Raw genomic sequence first — 15,357 nt, 5'->3', positions numbered from 1 at the left:
CCCTGTGACATTGCCCCAAAGGAGCACAAACGGCTCTAAACATGGCAAAGTGAGGAATTATGTCTTTCACTCCTGGGTCACAAGCATTATACCAAATTAAGACACAAATATTGTGTAGTCTGATCCCAGCATAAGATGCATGTCTCTTAATTCGGTCACTAATATTCCAGAAAGTTTTTTTTTTTTTCCATTGATCAGAGAAATATACACAGAAAATACACTACTGGTGACAGAGTTCATTACAAGACTACGAAAAACATTTATTAAATCCCACAAAACCTGTGTGCTCTGTCATCTCCCAACCCTAGTGAGCGAGACTCATTTAGCCCCGCCCCCTAAAGATGAAAGGAGGATACAGTCAGCCTGTTCCCCTGATATGATTGGTTATCGGCAGCGCTGGCTGCAGGAGAATAGGACGTGGCTGTACCTGAGCTGCTTGTCGCCCCTTTACCTGAATGGTCCAGGTGAGTGTGAGTGTAAAAATACTCACTCCACCAAATGTCAAAGCAGCGTGATACACCTCTCAGAACGGGTGCTTTCCATCGTTCACTGGGGGCACTAGCGGTGGTAGCACTCTGGTCTGACACATGCATGCCCTGCATGTTTATGATCCCCCTATATTTATGTTAAAAGTCCATTGTCTTCAGATTGCACATGTAGAACTCATTTTTAAATGTTTTATGCAGACTTATCCAGCCCGCTATTTGTTTCAGTGCATGTCAGAATGATTCAGTCAATTAACATGGTTTAAAATTTAGTTATAAACATAATGTTCACATACTTTGGACGTTATGATCGTGCAACAGGTATTAAATTGCATACTATGTGGTATTCAAAAAGTCTTTTGGTATTTGATTTAACTCGGTGAACCCTTCAGAAACCCTGAGAAATGAATGCCGGACTGATTTGGTTCATAGCCCAAGTTTTAACGAACCACTGCTCCCTTTTAACAGCAGTAACGTGCAATGCTTGCTCTATTAAAAAGCTCTACCGTAGCTGATTCACTGTGAGGGATTACCTGTAAACCTGGTTTCATACATACAGACATGAACTGAAACGGTAGGAAAAAAAGGCATTAAAAAGATAATCCTGTAAATTTAAATATTACTCATACTTTGACTGAGACATTCAAACACCCCATTGTAATCCTCTAACGCTACAATAACAAAAACCTGCAGGACATTTACACTGAAGTACGACGGACTGTCACGTGTGACTCTTCTCTTCACATGTTTGGTTTTATAGAACTGAATATTTAATCTGGTGATGATATTTGGGGGTTCTGCTAACCTCCATTAGCAATATTTACTGATGTTTAAATTAACTTTAAGTGTTAAAGATTTTGGCAGTAGAGGCAGATATTAACCCTAAAAAGATGTAACGGCTAATGTGTTTTTTTCATGAAAATCGTTGCTACCATCAGCGGTAGTTTTGTCTTTAACTTTACGATAGTTTGTGTGGATTTTATTTGTCTAAACTCTGGATGCTAATCACCTTGTTTTGTTCTTTTAGGTTCGTCTGCTTTCCAGCACGACCCGAAGTTATCCGACCATTGATTGAATGAATGAACGTCTGCATATCGTTCCAAAACTGTAGAAAACTGAAATATGTAGAAAGGAATATTGTGTTACCTTTTTTTAAAGAATTGATTTTTATAATTAAATTATTTTTCAATATTTTCTATTGTCATTTTTCTATTCTCTGTACAATAGTGTTTGAAGGTCAGCTTGAGATGTTGCAAGAACAAATGATTTTTCTTTATTTTAAATGTTATTTTTTTTATTGTCTTTATATTTTGTGCTTGTAAATACAACTGATGATCATTTTACATTTGTCCAAATTTGCACTGATTTTTCTTTCTTTCTGTAAATCCATGATTAACAAAGATAGTGAGCACATTATTGCATAAAGTTGAACAATATTTGTTTTTTGTATTCTCCATGTTTCTACCATAAAGTTGATAAATATTTTAAATGTGTAATGAAGGTGTAAAGACTGTTTGTTTTATGGCACCTCATTATTGAATTATATCCTGAAGTATAAAATTCTTCATATTAGATGTTTGATTGTTGTGTGCTATTTATTTAGTTAACCTTAATACGGGATAAACTAACATAAATACTACTTTTATACAAATACTCTGACCGTTACAATAACGGCAACAGAGCAGAATGTTTATGTCCAGTAACGGATAAAGATAAAATCTGTACACGCTCATTGTTGGGATGATAAAACTACAAATACTCATGGGAAGTCACATTTATGAGATGGTAAGTCATTTTCATTCCAAAAATAATGAGATAATTGTAAAGAGTTGCCATTTGTGGCACTTGGAAATGACCGGTAATGGAAAATGTAAACTATGCTTTTGGTGTCTCATTTTTACATCTTTACTAAAGATTTCATTCGACTTTTTATGATTTTATTTATTTTTTAATACAAGATCAACCAAAACACAGAAAATGATCTTGAGTAGATAATGAGAATAAATTACATTTAAATCTTACTCCAAACCTATACAGTCAAATTAATCAGGTTTGTATTTGAATCAAATTACTAAGCTGCTTTATCAGTTATTTAGTAAAAATACATAATTTTTACTCCTAATTTAGATTTATCAATGAGTGTTTAATATCTTCATATTTTATTTTCCTGAAACGGGCTTGCCTTGATTTTTTTTTTTTACTGATTACTCTTGTTTGTAATTAAAATGTAATCAACAATATCCTCCCCATTTATTAGTTTGTTTTCTTGAGCATTACGGAGATATATAACAGATCAACATCTGAGAAGCTCAGCAGCAGCCAGGTAGTTTGACCTGACGCTGACGCTCTTTAAACTCTCGATCAGGGGGTTCGTTTGTTTATGAAGTCAGCAGAAGCCGCTGTGTGGCGTTCCTCCATTTATTGTCTTCCATTCCGATTATACTTTATAACTCCGCCCACTCTGTTTTCCTGTAGGCGCGTAAAACGTTCGCACCACGTGAGACATCAACACATGATGACGCACATCCTTCGAATATCAGCACAGTGCTGCTAACGGCTAAAGCTAACGAGCCAAACGGCGGGCGGTGTGTCGTAGATCGGTGTTTGACGTCTTTATCTGTGGTGAAATTAGTCCTGGACCGCGATACACTTATCTCGTATTTGTCTGGGATGTATGGATGGATAGTGGACGGAATCTCGTCGCTGTTTGAGCCCGTTACGGGGAAAGGTAACGTGAGCGAGGAGGTACCTACGCGACCTGGCGTGGAAGCGCGAGCGCAGGAGAGCCACAGCAGACCAGCGAAACGGAACTACCAGAGGTCGGTGGTTGAAGATCAGAGACTGTTTATTTATTTACGGATTCGATTAACGTTATGTCAAATTATGTATCCAGTCACAATGAGGAGGTTATTGACTATAACGTTAAGTCATTTAAGACAAGCTAGCTCTTGTTAACCGTGTGAATAGATATATAGTTAGATACTTTATTAATCAATTTTATAACAGAGTAAAAAAATATCAAATGCACAATATATACAATAAGAATAACAGTAAAGTATTAGATATAAAATGCACAATATATACAATGAAATAGAATAATATTAAATTAACTAAACAGTAGTGCAAAGATTTAACCAAACAATAACCAGTAACATAAAATAGTGATGTGACATTCAGTTAATTTATATGAAACGTCCATATTGAAACACCTAAAGAATATATTTAATATTAGCTTGCTTTAACTTCTTAAAGGCACAGACAGCCACCCAAATGACATGTCATGTCACCCTAGCTACACTCCAGCACCTAACGTTAGGTGATGCTAATGGAGTCACATTTAAATGATGCTAATGCAGTCAAATACAACAGACCTGCAATATATTATGGCCTTCATGGTCATTTACGAGGCTGCAGTTCATGGTGTTGATATCGGCCAACACAGGGTGTTTTGGAGGCTGTAGTTCATGGTACAGTTGAATTGTATTATATTGTCGCCCCAATATATATCAGAGAGGTATAACAATGCGTTTAGATACATTTCACATTGACAGAATTGGCAACTGTTTTGAATATTGCCTAATCACGAAGATTAAACATTCTCTGTTTTGAACCTCTCAAAAGTGAGGTTTAGCTGCTTTTCTCTGTTCTTTGACACTGAAACTGAATATCTTTGGGTTTTGGACAAGACAAGATGTTTGAAGACGTCCCAGATAAACGTTGCAGGTTACTCAATAAAGACAATCATTAGTTGTAGACAGGTGTACCTAACGAAGTAGACGCTTAATATTCAAAATATAAGATAGGCGCAAATTAAAACGAACCCAAATCTGTCATCACGTTGTTGATGTAACGTTACCGAGTCAGAAATATTGTGATATTGTCAATATCCCTCATCTCAAACTGAGTTCTTCTTGTTGCAGTGTTGATGTTGCAGACGGTGTTTGCCAGAGTGACCAGGTAGAGGCGAAAAGACGGCGGCGAGGTTTGTTTCAAGAAACAGATTATCCTCATATTAATGAAGTCTCGCACAGAAGGAAGACTGTTGTTGATTTGGGGCGTCCTGTGTGTGTGTGTGTGTGTGTGTGTGTCAGATGTAGTCATCAGCTTTGTGAAGAAGACGGTGGCCGGAGTAGCAAACCTGCTCAGGCTGAAGAACCCGCTGACGACCAAGTGTGAGAAGCCCGGACATTATGAAGACAGGCAGGTTTGTGCTCCGACTCCCTCGTCGCACATGTGCATTTGTGTCCAATAGCCAAATCCAGAGTTATTTTTCGTGCTGCCATTCATGTGAATGAGCCCTAGGGAATGAACTACTACTAGTGCTTTTTGAGCCGTTTTGGCTTCATGCGCCACTGAACAATTTTAATAAGAATCGACGGTAGCCGTCCAACACTGTATCCGGTTCTCTGTATACATCCACGATGCACGGCTGCTAAAAATGTTCAGTTCACATCTTGTCTTGTAAATATCAATCGTAGTGCTCACACTCTGTACTTAAATGCTTCCTGGGTGACCACAATTGAACACTTCTGGATAGAGGTGTTGCTATATTTAGTATGTAGTACAGCATGAACATAACTGTCCAGCTAACTCACATTTGTAGCGTGCTTAAAACTGTTTTGTATCCTGTAGAGTTTGGACACGTATATCAGTAACAGGGAGTAAGCACAATTTAAGTTTGATTTACTGTTACGTCTGTGATTTGTATCGTCTATCTTTTTAATTGCTCTGCGTTTCCTGTTGGGATGCAGCCTGTTACTCTGATGGGGATCGATGAGCTCCACACCTCATGGCTGAACAGTACTGAGTGGAGAATGAGTAAGTGAGGACGGCTGTGATTTATGTCTCTTTGTTTCAGTTGCACTCTTTGCTGAGTGGTCCTCTCATCCCTTTATCCCCGTTGTGATTTGTCCTCAGGTAAACCAGTAGCCGGAGTGAATGACAGGAGCGGGAAGAATCCCTTTCAGAACTCCTCGCCTCCTTTAATGAGGAAATACAGGCAAGTCACGGTCCAGTTCCCTTCACTCATCCAATATGCTGTGATGATACCTACAGGGCTGTATAACCATCAGTATCACCTTTTAAAAAAAATGCTTCTTTGCTAATGTACATAACCTTTTTGAATCCAGCGGAGCAGGGCTGTCTGCGGGGCTCCCCGACAGGGAGAGGAGAGGCTCCCTGCAGCTGCTTCCCTCCAGACCTGCTCTGAGGGTGGGAACCACTAACCCCGATCTGAGCTGCAATGGCTTTGGGCACCACCGCTGCTTCAAGCCCAGTCTAACTGTGGAAGAGGTAAAACAGTCCTCAGGTTTTTATCTGTTGGGTTTACATAAGGATACTTTACAAACTGGCATCGTTTGTACAATTTTTTTATTTGTTTAGAAGTCTTTAAAATCACGACTGATGCTACGTTTTTTGAGGCCGGCACTGAAAAATCTATATTATTTAACATAAATGCATAAATAATCTTGATATGGATCGATCCCTTAGATTTGTTTTTGGGAGGGGAAACAATTAGATTAAATTAAATTACCTCAAACCCAGGTTGGCATTTCTTTACTGCAATTCCTTGTTAATTATTGGCCAATTTATACACCGATACAATATATCAGCAACAAGCTAATATAGTCTGATTTATCTTTAGTTAGATTATAAAGGGTTGTTGAAACAGACAAGAAGTCCCGTAGAATAGATTCACCCTTTTTTGAGTACAGTTACCAGTTAACTACATGCTTATGTAGTTTATGGTATATTCACCACTAATCATGCTTTCTGTACCACTTGACTTTGTCGGTGATCATGTATTTGGGTTCTCCCTTCAGGCCATAAAGCAGAACAATAAAGAGCACTACAGGCGTCTGCTGGAGATGGTCTCAGAGAAGTACAGCAAAAGCCAACCACTACCCTTCAACCAAACAAAACCGCAAGAGTGAGTACAACCCCATTGTTCATGTGGAGTATTTAGATATGTCATGAAGGTCCATTTAACAGCTCACTGTCGGACATGAGCTACTCTCATATAGCTCCTTTCTCCTTTTCCTCCCAGTGAGTCGCTTTCACAGGTTGATTACAAAACTGCTGCTTCAGGAAAAGCCTTTGAATCAGTGTCCAGGAAGACGGGATACACGGGTAAGAATCATCTGCATCTGTAAATGTATTTGTTTGTGATGGGTGGTTTTATGTGATGTTTATATTTCTGAGTAGTAGTTGTAGAATTAAGTTATAATTATATCCTACTTGTCCCTTTGAACAGCTTCCCCAAGCGTGTTTACATGGAGAAATGCATCTGCACCCAAGGACAGGTTAGTGTAGTAACGTGTGTGTGTGTATATACAGTATGTTGATTTAATCTGCTTATTGTTCTAAATGATTCATTTCCAGGTGGGGTAGCTTGACGTTTAGTAAGACTTTCAGTGGATTTCTTGAGGACACACAGCCTGTTAGATGTGCTAAGGTAGTCATTTATCTCGCTCATTCATGACACGTCAAAGCACCGTTTGAGTTATGATTATTGGTGGAAACAGAAGTTTGTTACTTCCGTCTGTTTATGTCGACCCGTGAGTACAGCAGAAACAGGCAGAAGATTTGGACCTTTCCACAGAAGTAGCAACTCGCCTCAATCTAGTGGACCGAGAGACTCCTGCTGTCAGTCTCCCAGACACACATTCTGCACATACAAGGCACAGTGATGAGGACATACCCAGGCTGACCAAGGTGAGGTGGTGTTGTCAGTCACCGTGTTGAAGAACCTGTGCTGACAATTTCTTTTCTTGAATGTGTTCGTCGTCTTTGTGTGTAGGAAATGGCAGCGGAGGTGAGTAGTGCTCTGGCTCAGAGCGATCCCAACCTTGTTCTCAGTGCAGCTTTCAAACTACGCATCACACAGAGAGACCTGGCCACTCTGCAGGAAGGCGGCTGGCTCAACGATGAGGTAGGTGCTAGGAGTCAGTGCGGCCGTTTGAACTGGACAAGGAAGCTCTCACGTTTTGTAGGATAATCGCTTGCTCAGTGTCCGAGTCAACCAATTGGGCTGTTCACACACAGAGCAGCGAAGGTCCTCGGCCGGCCTACAATCTTCAGTGATAGTTTAATGCGTCTGGTCTATTTCCTCCATGTGCTGCGAGTAAAGCTGGCAAGAAAACACATTGATGATCTGCTACAAAAGATATATATTATACGTGATTATACATGATCTCATTCTGATGAATAACATATGCATCCCATGCACGCTTTGACTCTCCTCCCCGCTGCTCTCTTAGAGTTTCAATTACCCCGGTTCCCCTCTCACATTATCAAATTTCAAAAATCTATCTTCGATATTTATTAGAAAGGACCTCGACATAGCTCTATGCTTTGGAGCAGTCCTGCCTCCAGTGAGATCCTGGCGTTAATCTTATTTGGGCTCACCCGTAATGTAATGCCGACTGGCAACATACTGTATCATCCATGTGCTTAAATTAATAAAGAAGCAGTCCCATTTTCTCAGTGAAAAGTAAGAGATAATAAATCATGTATTATGTGTAAAAGATGTATTGTATTGTGCCTCATCTGTTTCATTTACCAAGGTGATTAACTTCTACCTGTCCCTGGTTGTGGAGCGAGGCTCCGGTGAAGCAGCAGCAGCAGCAGGATTGAAAATCTACTCGTTCAGCACCTTCTTCTTCCCGAAGCTGCGAGGTGGAGGAGGCGGGCAGGCCGGAGGACACACGGCTGTGAAGCGCTGGACCAAGGCTGTCGACCTTTTCCTCTACGACCTCATCCTGGTCCCTCTGCACCTTGGCGTCCACTGGGCAATGGCTGTGAGTCAGAACCACAACCACTATACATGTTTGTTGCCATGTCACAATCCTCCTTTTTCAGTCGGTGAGTCTTCACAGTGCCTTAATTGCTTTAGCAGTTTTCATCCAAGAATTGGGGGGAAACTTGTGTTTTGATAATCAATTAATGACTTTGTCACTTTAATTATAAGTATTTCCTTTCCAAGGAAGGTTGATTATGCGTCATATTTAAAAAAATGTTCTCTCTTTCCAGGTAATTGATTTTAAGTCAAAGACGGTGAGGTCATATGACTCGATGGGACAGAGGCACGAGGACGTCTGTAGTCTTTTACTGTGAGTCCTCATTGTGTTCTTAAGCTTTCATTATCGGGCCTTTTTTAAATACCTTTTAAAAAACCATAGGTCGCCCTATATTCTTGCATAATGAATCATCAATATTCTCCTTTTCCAGACTCTACCTTAGAGAGGAGCACAAAGCAAAGAAAGGCAGAGAGCTGGACAGCCCCAAATGGACCGTTGGAAGCTTGAGGCCCGCTGTAAGTAAAACTGAGATGAATGACTTATCACTAAATAGAATATTTGTACTGTGAGATGAATGCTTTGTACACTGCTCATGCCTCTGTAGGAGATTCCCCAGCAGAAGAATGGCAGTGACTGTGGCGTTTTTGTCTGTAAATATGCTGACTATATCGCAAAAGGAAGGCCTCTCACCTTTAGACAGGTGAACACTTTATATTCACCTAATATAGTGACACTTAAATAAACACAGAGTAACATTGTTCTCTTTGTCTACAGTGCCACATGCCTCTCTTCAGGAAATTGATGATTTGGGAAATCCTCAATCAGAAACTGCAATAGAGGATCGCAACAATCTCAATGAACGCCTAACAACAGTGACTCTCTAAACGGGAGCAACATCTGTGTACAGTGACTACATGGTGAAGAAAAATAAATGAATGGGCCAAAGAAGTGGACTCAACTGACAGAAATCTAACCCAGTGTAGCTGTTCTTGTCTGGAGAAATGATAACACTAGTCTTAAGAGGTAGTTATGTCGGGGACGTATTGACACTTTGTAATCTCTGAGTTGTAATTGGAGACATTATCGGGATGGAAGAAGTGTAGGTATTACACAACACGTTAGCACTACTGACTGAATGGCTTTTTTTATTGACTTTGGATTGTTGGGTTTTTCTGTTTGAAGTTCTGCCGGAAGTGCCTTCAGCCCTTTAACACTGAACTCAACTTAGAGCAATGCTTTTGCATATTTTTGGAAATTGCTTGGTCACATACAACTCCAAAGCCTGATTTAGAATTTGTTAAATTGGATTGTTGCAGTGATATGTTCTTTTCCAATTATGATCAACAGAGTGGACAGCAACTAACTATTATGTTATTTAATCATGAAACTCAATCTCTCTGTAAAATAGACAATGAAAATCAAAATACCTCCTTTCCGGTCCCCTTTTGAGACAAAATATGCATGGTTGAATGCTTGTAGTATGATTGTTTTGCTATTATTTATGACTTGACTGGATAAGAAAGTGTTTTGGAATGTGTTTATTGTTTGTTTTTCTCCATGTGAGTGGAGCATTAATAGTTGTTTCCCCACATGTAACTTAAGGCGCTGTTACTTCTGTGAATCTTTTCCATGAGCATATTGCAAGAGGCTACTTAGGGCTATTACATCTGCTTACAGTATAGTATACTGCATAGCACTCTACTGTACACACATGCATGTTTGAGTTCATGCTTTAAAAATGTGATTTTTCTTTTTTTTCTTCTCCCTGTAATAAAGTATTTCGTTTTGATATATTAAATGACTCCTGCAGTGCTACTAAAGGCTTCATCTGGAGCAGGATGGTGTCTGCTAAAGTCTATATTACAATAAATTGTCACATTTACTCTAAATATTACATTACAGAGAGCGAGCACGCAATTTCTACAACTTCTGAGAATCATTATGGGGCAATAAACCTGCAGTAAAAGGTTCTCCTTTGTATTTTATACAATACCCCAGTGTGTATTTGTATGTTGCATAACTGTATTATGTGAGATCTGCATACACCTCGCGAGAGCGAGTTCATCAGGCCGATTTGTCATTTTTATGGAAAATTCTCGATTTTTCCTTCAATGACTTCCGTGTAATGTGACCCAGCGTTTCTTACAGTGTAGATATGAAACGTCCCAAAATGGCATTTTTTTTTTGCTCAACAAATATATTATTAAACTTAGTTAATACTTATTTATTCGGCCTTTATATAACATGCTTTTCGATCAAATAAATGTTAGAGCGAAATTTTCAGCTTTTATTGTGAAAAACCAGAGCAGGAAACCGACTGCTTCGCTGACGTTACGTCATTAGTCGACTTAAGGCTAGCTCGTGCAGAGCCAACGTTTGCTGCGCGCTAAATTTTTGCGGGCGATACAGTTGAATAACTCTTGTTTACCACGTGCTTTTTGCTCATCTGCCGCCTAGTAATAATAACATGAGCGACACCGAGAAAGAGTTCAGGGAGCAGGTGAGTTGTGATTAGAAGTTGAGCTAACAGCTAGCTAGCTTAGATGTTAGCTGCGTCTGCAGGTCAGTTAATGGCAGTAAATACGTTTTGATAACAGGCCTCAAACCTGAGTGAAATGTGTCTATATAGCGTTTATTTGAGTAACGTTGACTAGAACAGTAGTTAGTGTTTAGTAAATGTTAAAAAAGATATAACGTTGAAGCCTACGGCCTACAAAGCATAGCAGAGATGTAACGTTAGCCACCCGTGCGCTTGCTTTGCTACTTTTAACTTACTGACTTGTTACGTAACCTTAACTATAGAAATATTGACTGCCGGTAAACATTAAATAATGACTACAAGTCAATATTTAATGGCTGTAATGTTCATATTTGTATCCGTACAAAGTCATTTAGGTCCAGTCAAGCTAACCTAGACGTGTAACGTTATTCAGCTAAGCTAATGTATGTTGTTTTTCCTGTTTTTTTATTTATTTGTGTACCTTTTGGCTCTTACAGAAACCAACTTGCCTTATCACCCTTGTTTGTTCTTTGTTAAGGTTGAGGTTGGAAGAAAGAAAAAGGCGGAAGACGTGTCAGATGTGAAGTTGTTATTATTTGCCGCTGATGGTGTTGATGCATGCTAATGTATTGGATGCTGAAAAGAAGCAATCAAGATCTGTCCCCACTACTAGTGTTGTAATGGCAGATGGTAAATGGGGGAAGAGGAGGAAAAAGAAGTCATTATGTCAAACTGAAGAAAGAAGAAATGAAGGGTTGTTATGAAGTTAAAGAAGTTATGAAGTTAAGATCAGAAGTATACCAGGGTATGATTAATTTTCCTAACAGGATTTCCTATGCTACTCTTTTTCATCCTGTTTCTTTCTCTTAAGCATGAGCATTTTGTTTTCTCTCTATCAGAAACGTCACTGGTCAATCCCTCCAAACCTTCTAGGTTTTACTTTTTGTGCAATCTTGTCTTCAGCTAAATTACGTAATATATTATTTAATTATGTATTGCTTTTTATGACCTCTTTATAAACACATTCCTAAAAAAAGTGTAGTGTCAAACCTGTGATGAAATGTCATGAACTCTCTCTGAAGATGTAGAGGTCAACGCTGTCACCTCCTGGCCCTTTTATTTATTTGGCACACAATTGGCTTTAGAGGGTTTCTTATTTTGGTGTCTTGTCTGCCCAGGACTCGCAGCCTGGCTCTAGGAGTGCGTCCCCTCGGGGCTCAGCAAAATCCACCAGCCACTCACCAGCACGCTCTAAAGAAGGCTCCCGCCGCTCCAGGTCGAGATCCCGATCTCGATCCAGATCCAAATCCAGGTGAGATGGTTTTCATGTGCGTATGAAGGAGGTGTTTTCAAAGTTAGTGTGGGGTATGTGGACTCTTAATCTACATTTTATAAAGCTTTTGTACACGTGACACAAGTACATTACATACTCGGAGTTAAGTTAATGTCCGTCCACAGGTCCCGTTCCCATCGAAGCTCACGCAAGCATTATTCTCGCTCCCGCTCCCGCTCCCACCGACACCGGTCCAGGAGCCGTTCTCGTAGCTGGGAGTACCGCCGGCATAGGAGCCATAGCCGCTCCCCCATGTCAAATCGTCGCAGACACATTGGAAACAGGGTATATATATTCTCTCTGGTCAGACACCCAGGTTGCTGATTTGCTTCAGAAAAGCAGGATTCTTTGCAGTGATGTGACGGGTCATTTGCCCGCAATATTTTTACACTCCTCTCTTTAACAGGCCAACCCAGACCCACACAACTGTCTGGGTGTGTTTGGACTGAGTCTCTACACCACGGAGAGAGATCTGAGGGAGGTTTTCTCTAAATACGGCCCTTTGAGTGCCGTCAACATTGTTTATGACCAGCAGTCGCGTCGCTCAAGAGGCTTTGCCTTTGTCTACTTTGAAAACTGTCAGGACTCCAAGGAGGTGAGGAGGATAAAACAGAGATATCACAGAGATCATTTTTATAATGTTGACTCTATGCATTCAATAGACCATGTCTTACACATGTATCTGTATAAAAAGGGGATTTGACTGAAGTCTGTGCAATGCATTGCATTCAGGGCAACGGTTAAACATGACAACTATTTATCTTATTCGGAAAAAAAAGTCTCCTAACTGTTGTTGTGGGTTTTAGGCCAAGGAGCGTGCTAATGGGATGGAACTTGATGGGCGCAGGATCCGAGTGGATTTCTCCATCACAAAACGAGCCCATACACCCACTCCTGGAATCTACATGGGACGTCCCACATAGTGAGTGTTTCTTAACCCACGCATCTTTGTCTTTGGGGACATTTTCTAGAAGCTACTGTGCGTGTGTGTGTGGTATCTTACAAGGTGTCACTGACGTTTATTCTGTGTGTTTTACAGCGGCGGTGGCGGTGGTGGTGGAGGTGGTGGCGGCGGCGGCGGTGGCGGCGGCGGCGGCAGCGGTAGCGGCAGTGGTGGTAGCAGTAGTGGTGGTTCATCACGACGGCCCTCGAAGGACTGTGACCGGGGCTACGACAGAGGTTATGACCGGAGTTATGATCGTGACTATGATCGCTATGAAGACAGAGAGTACAAATCATACAGGTAAGTTGTTCTCCCCGTAGCCTGTTTGTCATATTAGTCTCTGATTAATGGTTAACAGTCTAAAGGAAAGTGCTGCGGTTTTGTTTTCCCTCTACAGACGCAGATCTCCGTCTCCTTACTACAGCAGGGGGTACCGCTCACGATCCCGGTCCCGGTCCTACTCGCCACGTATGCTTAAACCATTTTTCTATCATTACACCGCTGGGCTATATTGACATATTTATAGTATATATGAAATTAAGATATTTATGTAACCTTCTGAGTCTGGCACTTAATCTCTTCCCCTGTCTTTTTTTCACAGGTCACTACTGAGCAGTTGGAGAAGAAGGCTACAGTTTCAGTGTTATTGTTCAGATGCTTTCTTTTTCTTGACTTTTTATGTTTTGTTTTATTTGCTTTGTTTTTAGATAATGTATGTTATATGAATTCTGGATTTGTTTATGTATTGAAGGTCTAAAAAAATGTCAGTGGTGAATTTATCATAACCAAATTTGTAGGCAAACTCGTGAAAAACCTAAAATTTCAGATAATAGGTTCAAGTGAAAATGAGCAACGCTTCAGATCTGCACCAAAAACAACCTGTGATGTTATTTTTGGGTATCCTAACAGCTGAAACAGAAAATGAAAACTTGTTTGCTAAATACAGAAAGGGCTGGGTTGTTTATGCTCAGCTCAGACTTGTTTTTATTCAAGCAGGATTTTCTTTGGCAGTTATATTATAGTTTCTAACTTTGCTGTTTGTACATAGCTGTCAAGATCCCAGTTTGCACGTATTTAATGTTTTAAATACCAACTCTTCTATTTATTTTTGTGTTTTTCCGGAGGAAAGTTCTTTTTTTGGGGTGTTGTACATACACAAAATGATACTTTGGTCAGTTGTTCTGTTGTCTAGTGACAGTTTGTAGTATACTGTGATGGCCGCATTGCCCCGTGGTTTTAGATGCAGGTATTGTACCATGAAGTCCCATCACACAGTTTATTTGGTGTGTTTTTTTTCTTGACAAATAAATAAAAAATATTCTGCTTAGACATTACGCATGCACCCTGATTTGAGTGATCTTCCATAATAAAGCCGTTTTGTCACAATTTGAGTTTTCTACAGAATTGGGTATTTTATGAAATGTATATTCAGGCTATCCTGGATACATAAATCATTTTGGTAATATAAATACTGCATAAATCAGATGGTTCAGTGACTACCTTCAAGCTGCCCATGTACTGTCTTTAATGCTCTGTCAACGTCCCAGAGGACATTTGCTTTCTGTTTTGGCCGCAGTGAGACAGTTTGAGTTTTAGTTTTTAGCGACAGACTCAAATATAAAATATAATGTGAGGCAATTATCTGAAAGATTGTTTACACTACACTCAATAGAAAAAGATGTGTGATACGATGAAAAGCTCCAGCACAGCTTCATGGAACAATATTTTGTCATAGACAGTTTCCAATATCAAGAATATACTTCCGTTCTGAAATGTTTGTTTGTCTGAACACGAGCCTATTATGTATTGGTATGTTATTATGCTGTTATGTCTGTGTGCATGTCCTTTAACATCTCCGTCACCACGGAAAGAGCGGCAGTAAAGTAAACTGAAAAGATATAAACCCGACGATTCCCAAATGTGCTTAAGAACGGTAAGATTTTACATGTGTAATATGCTTTTTTTTAAAGTTAAATATTTAGTATAAAATAACAAAAAAATAAAATGATTGACAAGATATACAAAGAATTTAAATATTTGCAGCACATACAGAACAGTTAGAATGATGCACATACACACAAAATAAAGATTAAAGGTCAATTACCTTACAAAAAAAGTTTTCTAATAGGTGTTAACTTTTTTTGTTACATTTGAAGAGAAAATTATAAAACATGGGAGTTAACTCGAACATGTCTGTTTATTAATAACAAATGTGACATAAAATAATGAAATTTAGGGCTCTGTCATCTGGATTTGCATAGTAAAATAAGATATATAAAATATCTTTAAGGTTAAAA

The 15,357-nt window shown here is 39.6% G+C and overlaps 3 protein-coding genes across 17 annotated transcripts in view; all 3 read left to right on the top strand.

Moving 5' to 3' along the window:
* The window catches only part of pcnt (pericentrin), a 32,493-nt gene extending 30,434 nt beyond the window's left edge, over nucleotides 1-2,059 (top strand). For all 10 annotated transcript variants that reach the window (XM_076108470.1, XM_076108468.1, XM_076108465.1 and 7 more), the window contains one exon: nucleotides 1,513-2,059. In XM_076108470.1, coding sequence (XP_075964585.1) covers nucleotides 1,513-1,556 — 44 coding nt within the window. In that variant the 3' untranslated portion in view covers nucleotides 1,557-2,059. The remainder of the gene's footprint in view (nucleotides 1-1,512) is intronic.
* Nucleotides 2,060-3,000: 941 nt separating this feature from the next.
* On the top strand, nucleotides 3,001-10,082 carry senp2 (SUMO specific peptidase 2). 3 transcript variants are annotated; one of them, XM_076108477.1, is made up of 17 exons: nucleotides 3,003-3,304; nucleotides 4,406-4,467; nucleotides 4,577-4,689; nucleotides 5,237-5,303; nucleotides 5,403-5,484; nucleotides 5,615-5,777; nucleotides 6,308-6,414; nucleotides 6,532-6,614; nucleotides 6,739-6,787; nucleotides 6,867-6,939; nucleotides 7,053-7,199; nucleotides 7,285-7,416; nucleotides 8,051-8,284; nucleotides 8,517-8,596; nucleotides 8,715-8,799; nucleotides 8,889-8,984; nucleotides 9,059-10,082. In XM_076108477.1, the coding sequence occupies exons 1-17, from the start codon at nucleotides 3,156-3,158 to the stop codon at nucleotides 9,119-9,121; spliced, it is 1,785 nt and encodes a 594-aa protein (XP_075964592.1). In that variant the 5' UTR covers nucleotides 3,003-3,155; the 3' UTR covers nucleotides 9,122-10,082. The 3 variants fall into 3 exon arrangements, 2 of the variants coding, with proteins under 2 accessions (XP_075964593.1, XP_075964592.1); XM_076108478.1 differs by lacking the exon at nucleotides 8,889-8,984 and having other exon boundaries at nucleotides 3,001-3,304; XR_012959041.1 differs by lacking the exons at nucleotides 8,889-8,984; nucleotides 9,059-10,082 and having other exon boundaries at nucleotides 3,001-3,304; nucleotides 8,051-8,348; nucleotides 8,715-8,783.
* A 531-nt stretch (nucleotides 10,083-10,613) lies between these two features.
* LOC142968560 (transformer-2 protein homolog beta-like) lies at nucleotides 10,614-14,451 on the top strand. 4 transcript variants are annotated; one of them, XM_076108481.1, is made up of 9 exons: nucleotides 10,614-10,784; nucleotides 11,323-11,364; nucleotides 11,963-12,096; nucleotides 12,243-12,402; nucleotides 12,524-12,712; nucleotides 12,924-13,039; nucleotides 13,157-13,360; nucleotides 13,458-13,528; nucleotides 13,662-14,451. In XM_076108481.1, exons 1-9 carry the CDS (start codon nucleotides 10,752-10,754, stop codon nucleotides 13,670-13,672), a joined length of 960 nt encoding a protein of 319 aa, XP_075964596.1. In that variant the 5' UTR covers nucleotides 10,614-10,751; the 3' UTR covers nucleotides 13,673-14,451. The 4 variants fall into 4 exon arrangements, with proteins under 4 accessions (XP_075964596.1, XP_075964597.1, XP_075964595.1 ...); XM_076108482.1 differs by lacking the exon at nucleotides 11,323-11,364; XM_076108480.1 differs by having other exon boundaries at nucleotides 10,656-11,364.
* The last annotated feature ends 906 nt before the right edge of the window (nucleotides 14,452-15,357 follow it).

Source organism: Anarhichas minor, unplaced genomic scaffold (assembly GCF_050575085.1).
Source record: "Anarhichas minor isolate MPS153535 unplaced genomic scaffold, ASM5057508v1 ptg000040l, whole genome shotgun sequence".
Taxonomy (NCBI): Eukaryota; Metazoa; Chordata; class Actinopteri; order Perciformes; family Anarhichadidae; genus Anarhichas; species Anarhichas minor.
Note: the sequence above shows the minus strand (reverse complement) of the source record. Positions and strands in the feature narration are given on the sequence as shown.

Bases quoted from the DNA above. Each gene is read 5' to 3' on its own strand.
- senp2 (XM_076108477.1), top strand. From the start codon at position 3,156: ATGTATGGATGGATAGTGGACGGAATCTCGTCGCTGTTTGAGCCCGTT. The intron at 6,415-6,531 runs GTGAGTACAACC...TTTTCCTCCCAG, and splicing joins AACCAAACAAAACCGCAAGA to TGAGTCGCTTTCACAGGTTG. The intron at 7,200-7,284 runs GTGAGGTGGTGT...CTTTGTGTGTAG, and splicing joins ACATACCCAGGCTGACCAAG to GAAATGGCAGCGGAGGTGAG.
- LOC142968560 (XM_076108480.1), top strand. From the start codon at position 11,230: ATGTTGTTTTTCCTGTTTTTTTATTTATTTGTGTACCTTTTGGCTCTT. The intron at 11,365-11,962 runs GTGAAGTTGTTA...TTGTCTGCCCAG, and splicing joins AGGCGGAAGACGTGTCAGAT to GACTCGCAGCCTGGCTCTAG. The intron at 12,097-12,242 runs GTGAGATGGTTT...GTCCGTCCACAG, and splicing joins CGATCCAGATCCAAATCCAG to GTCCCGTTCCCATCGAAGCT.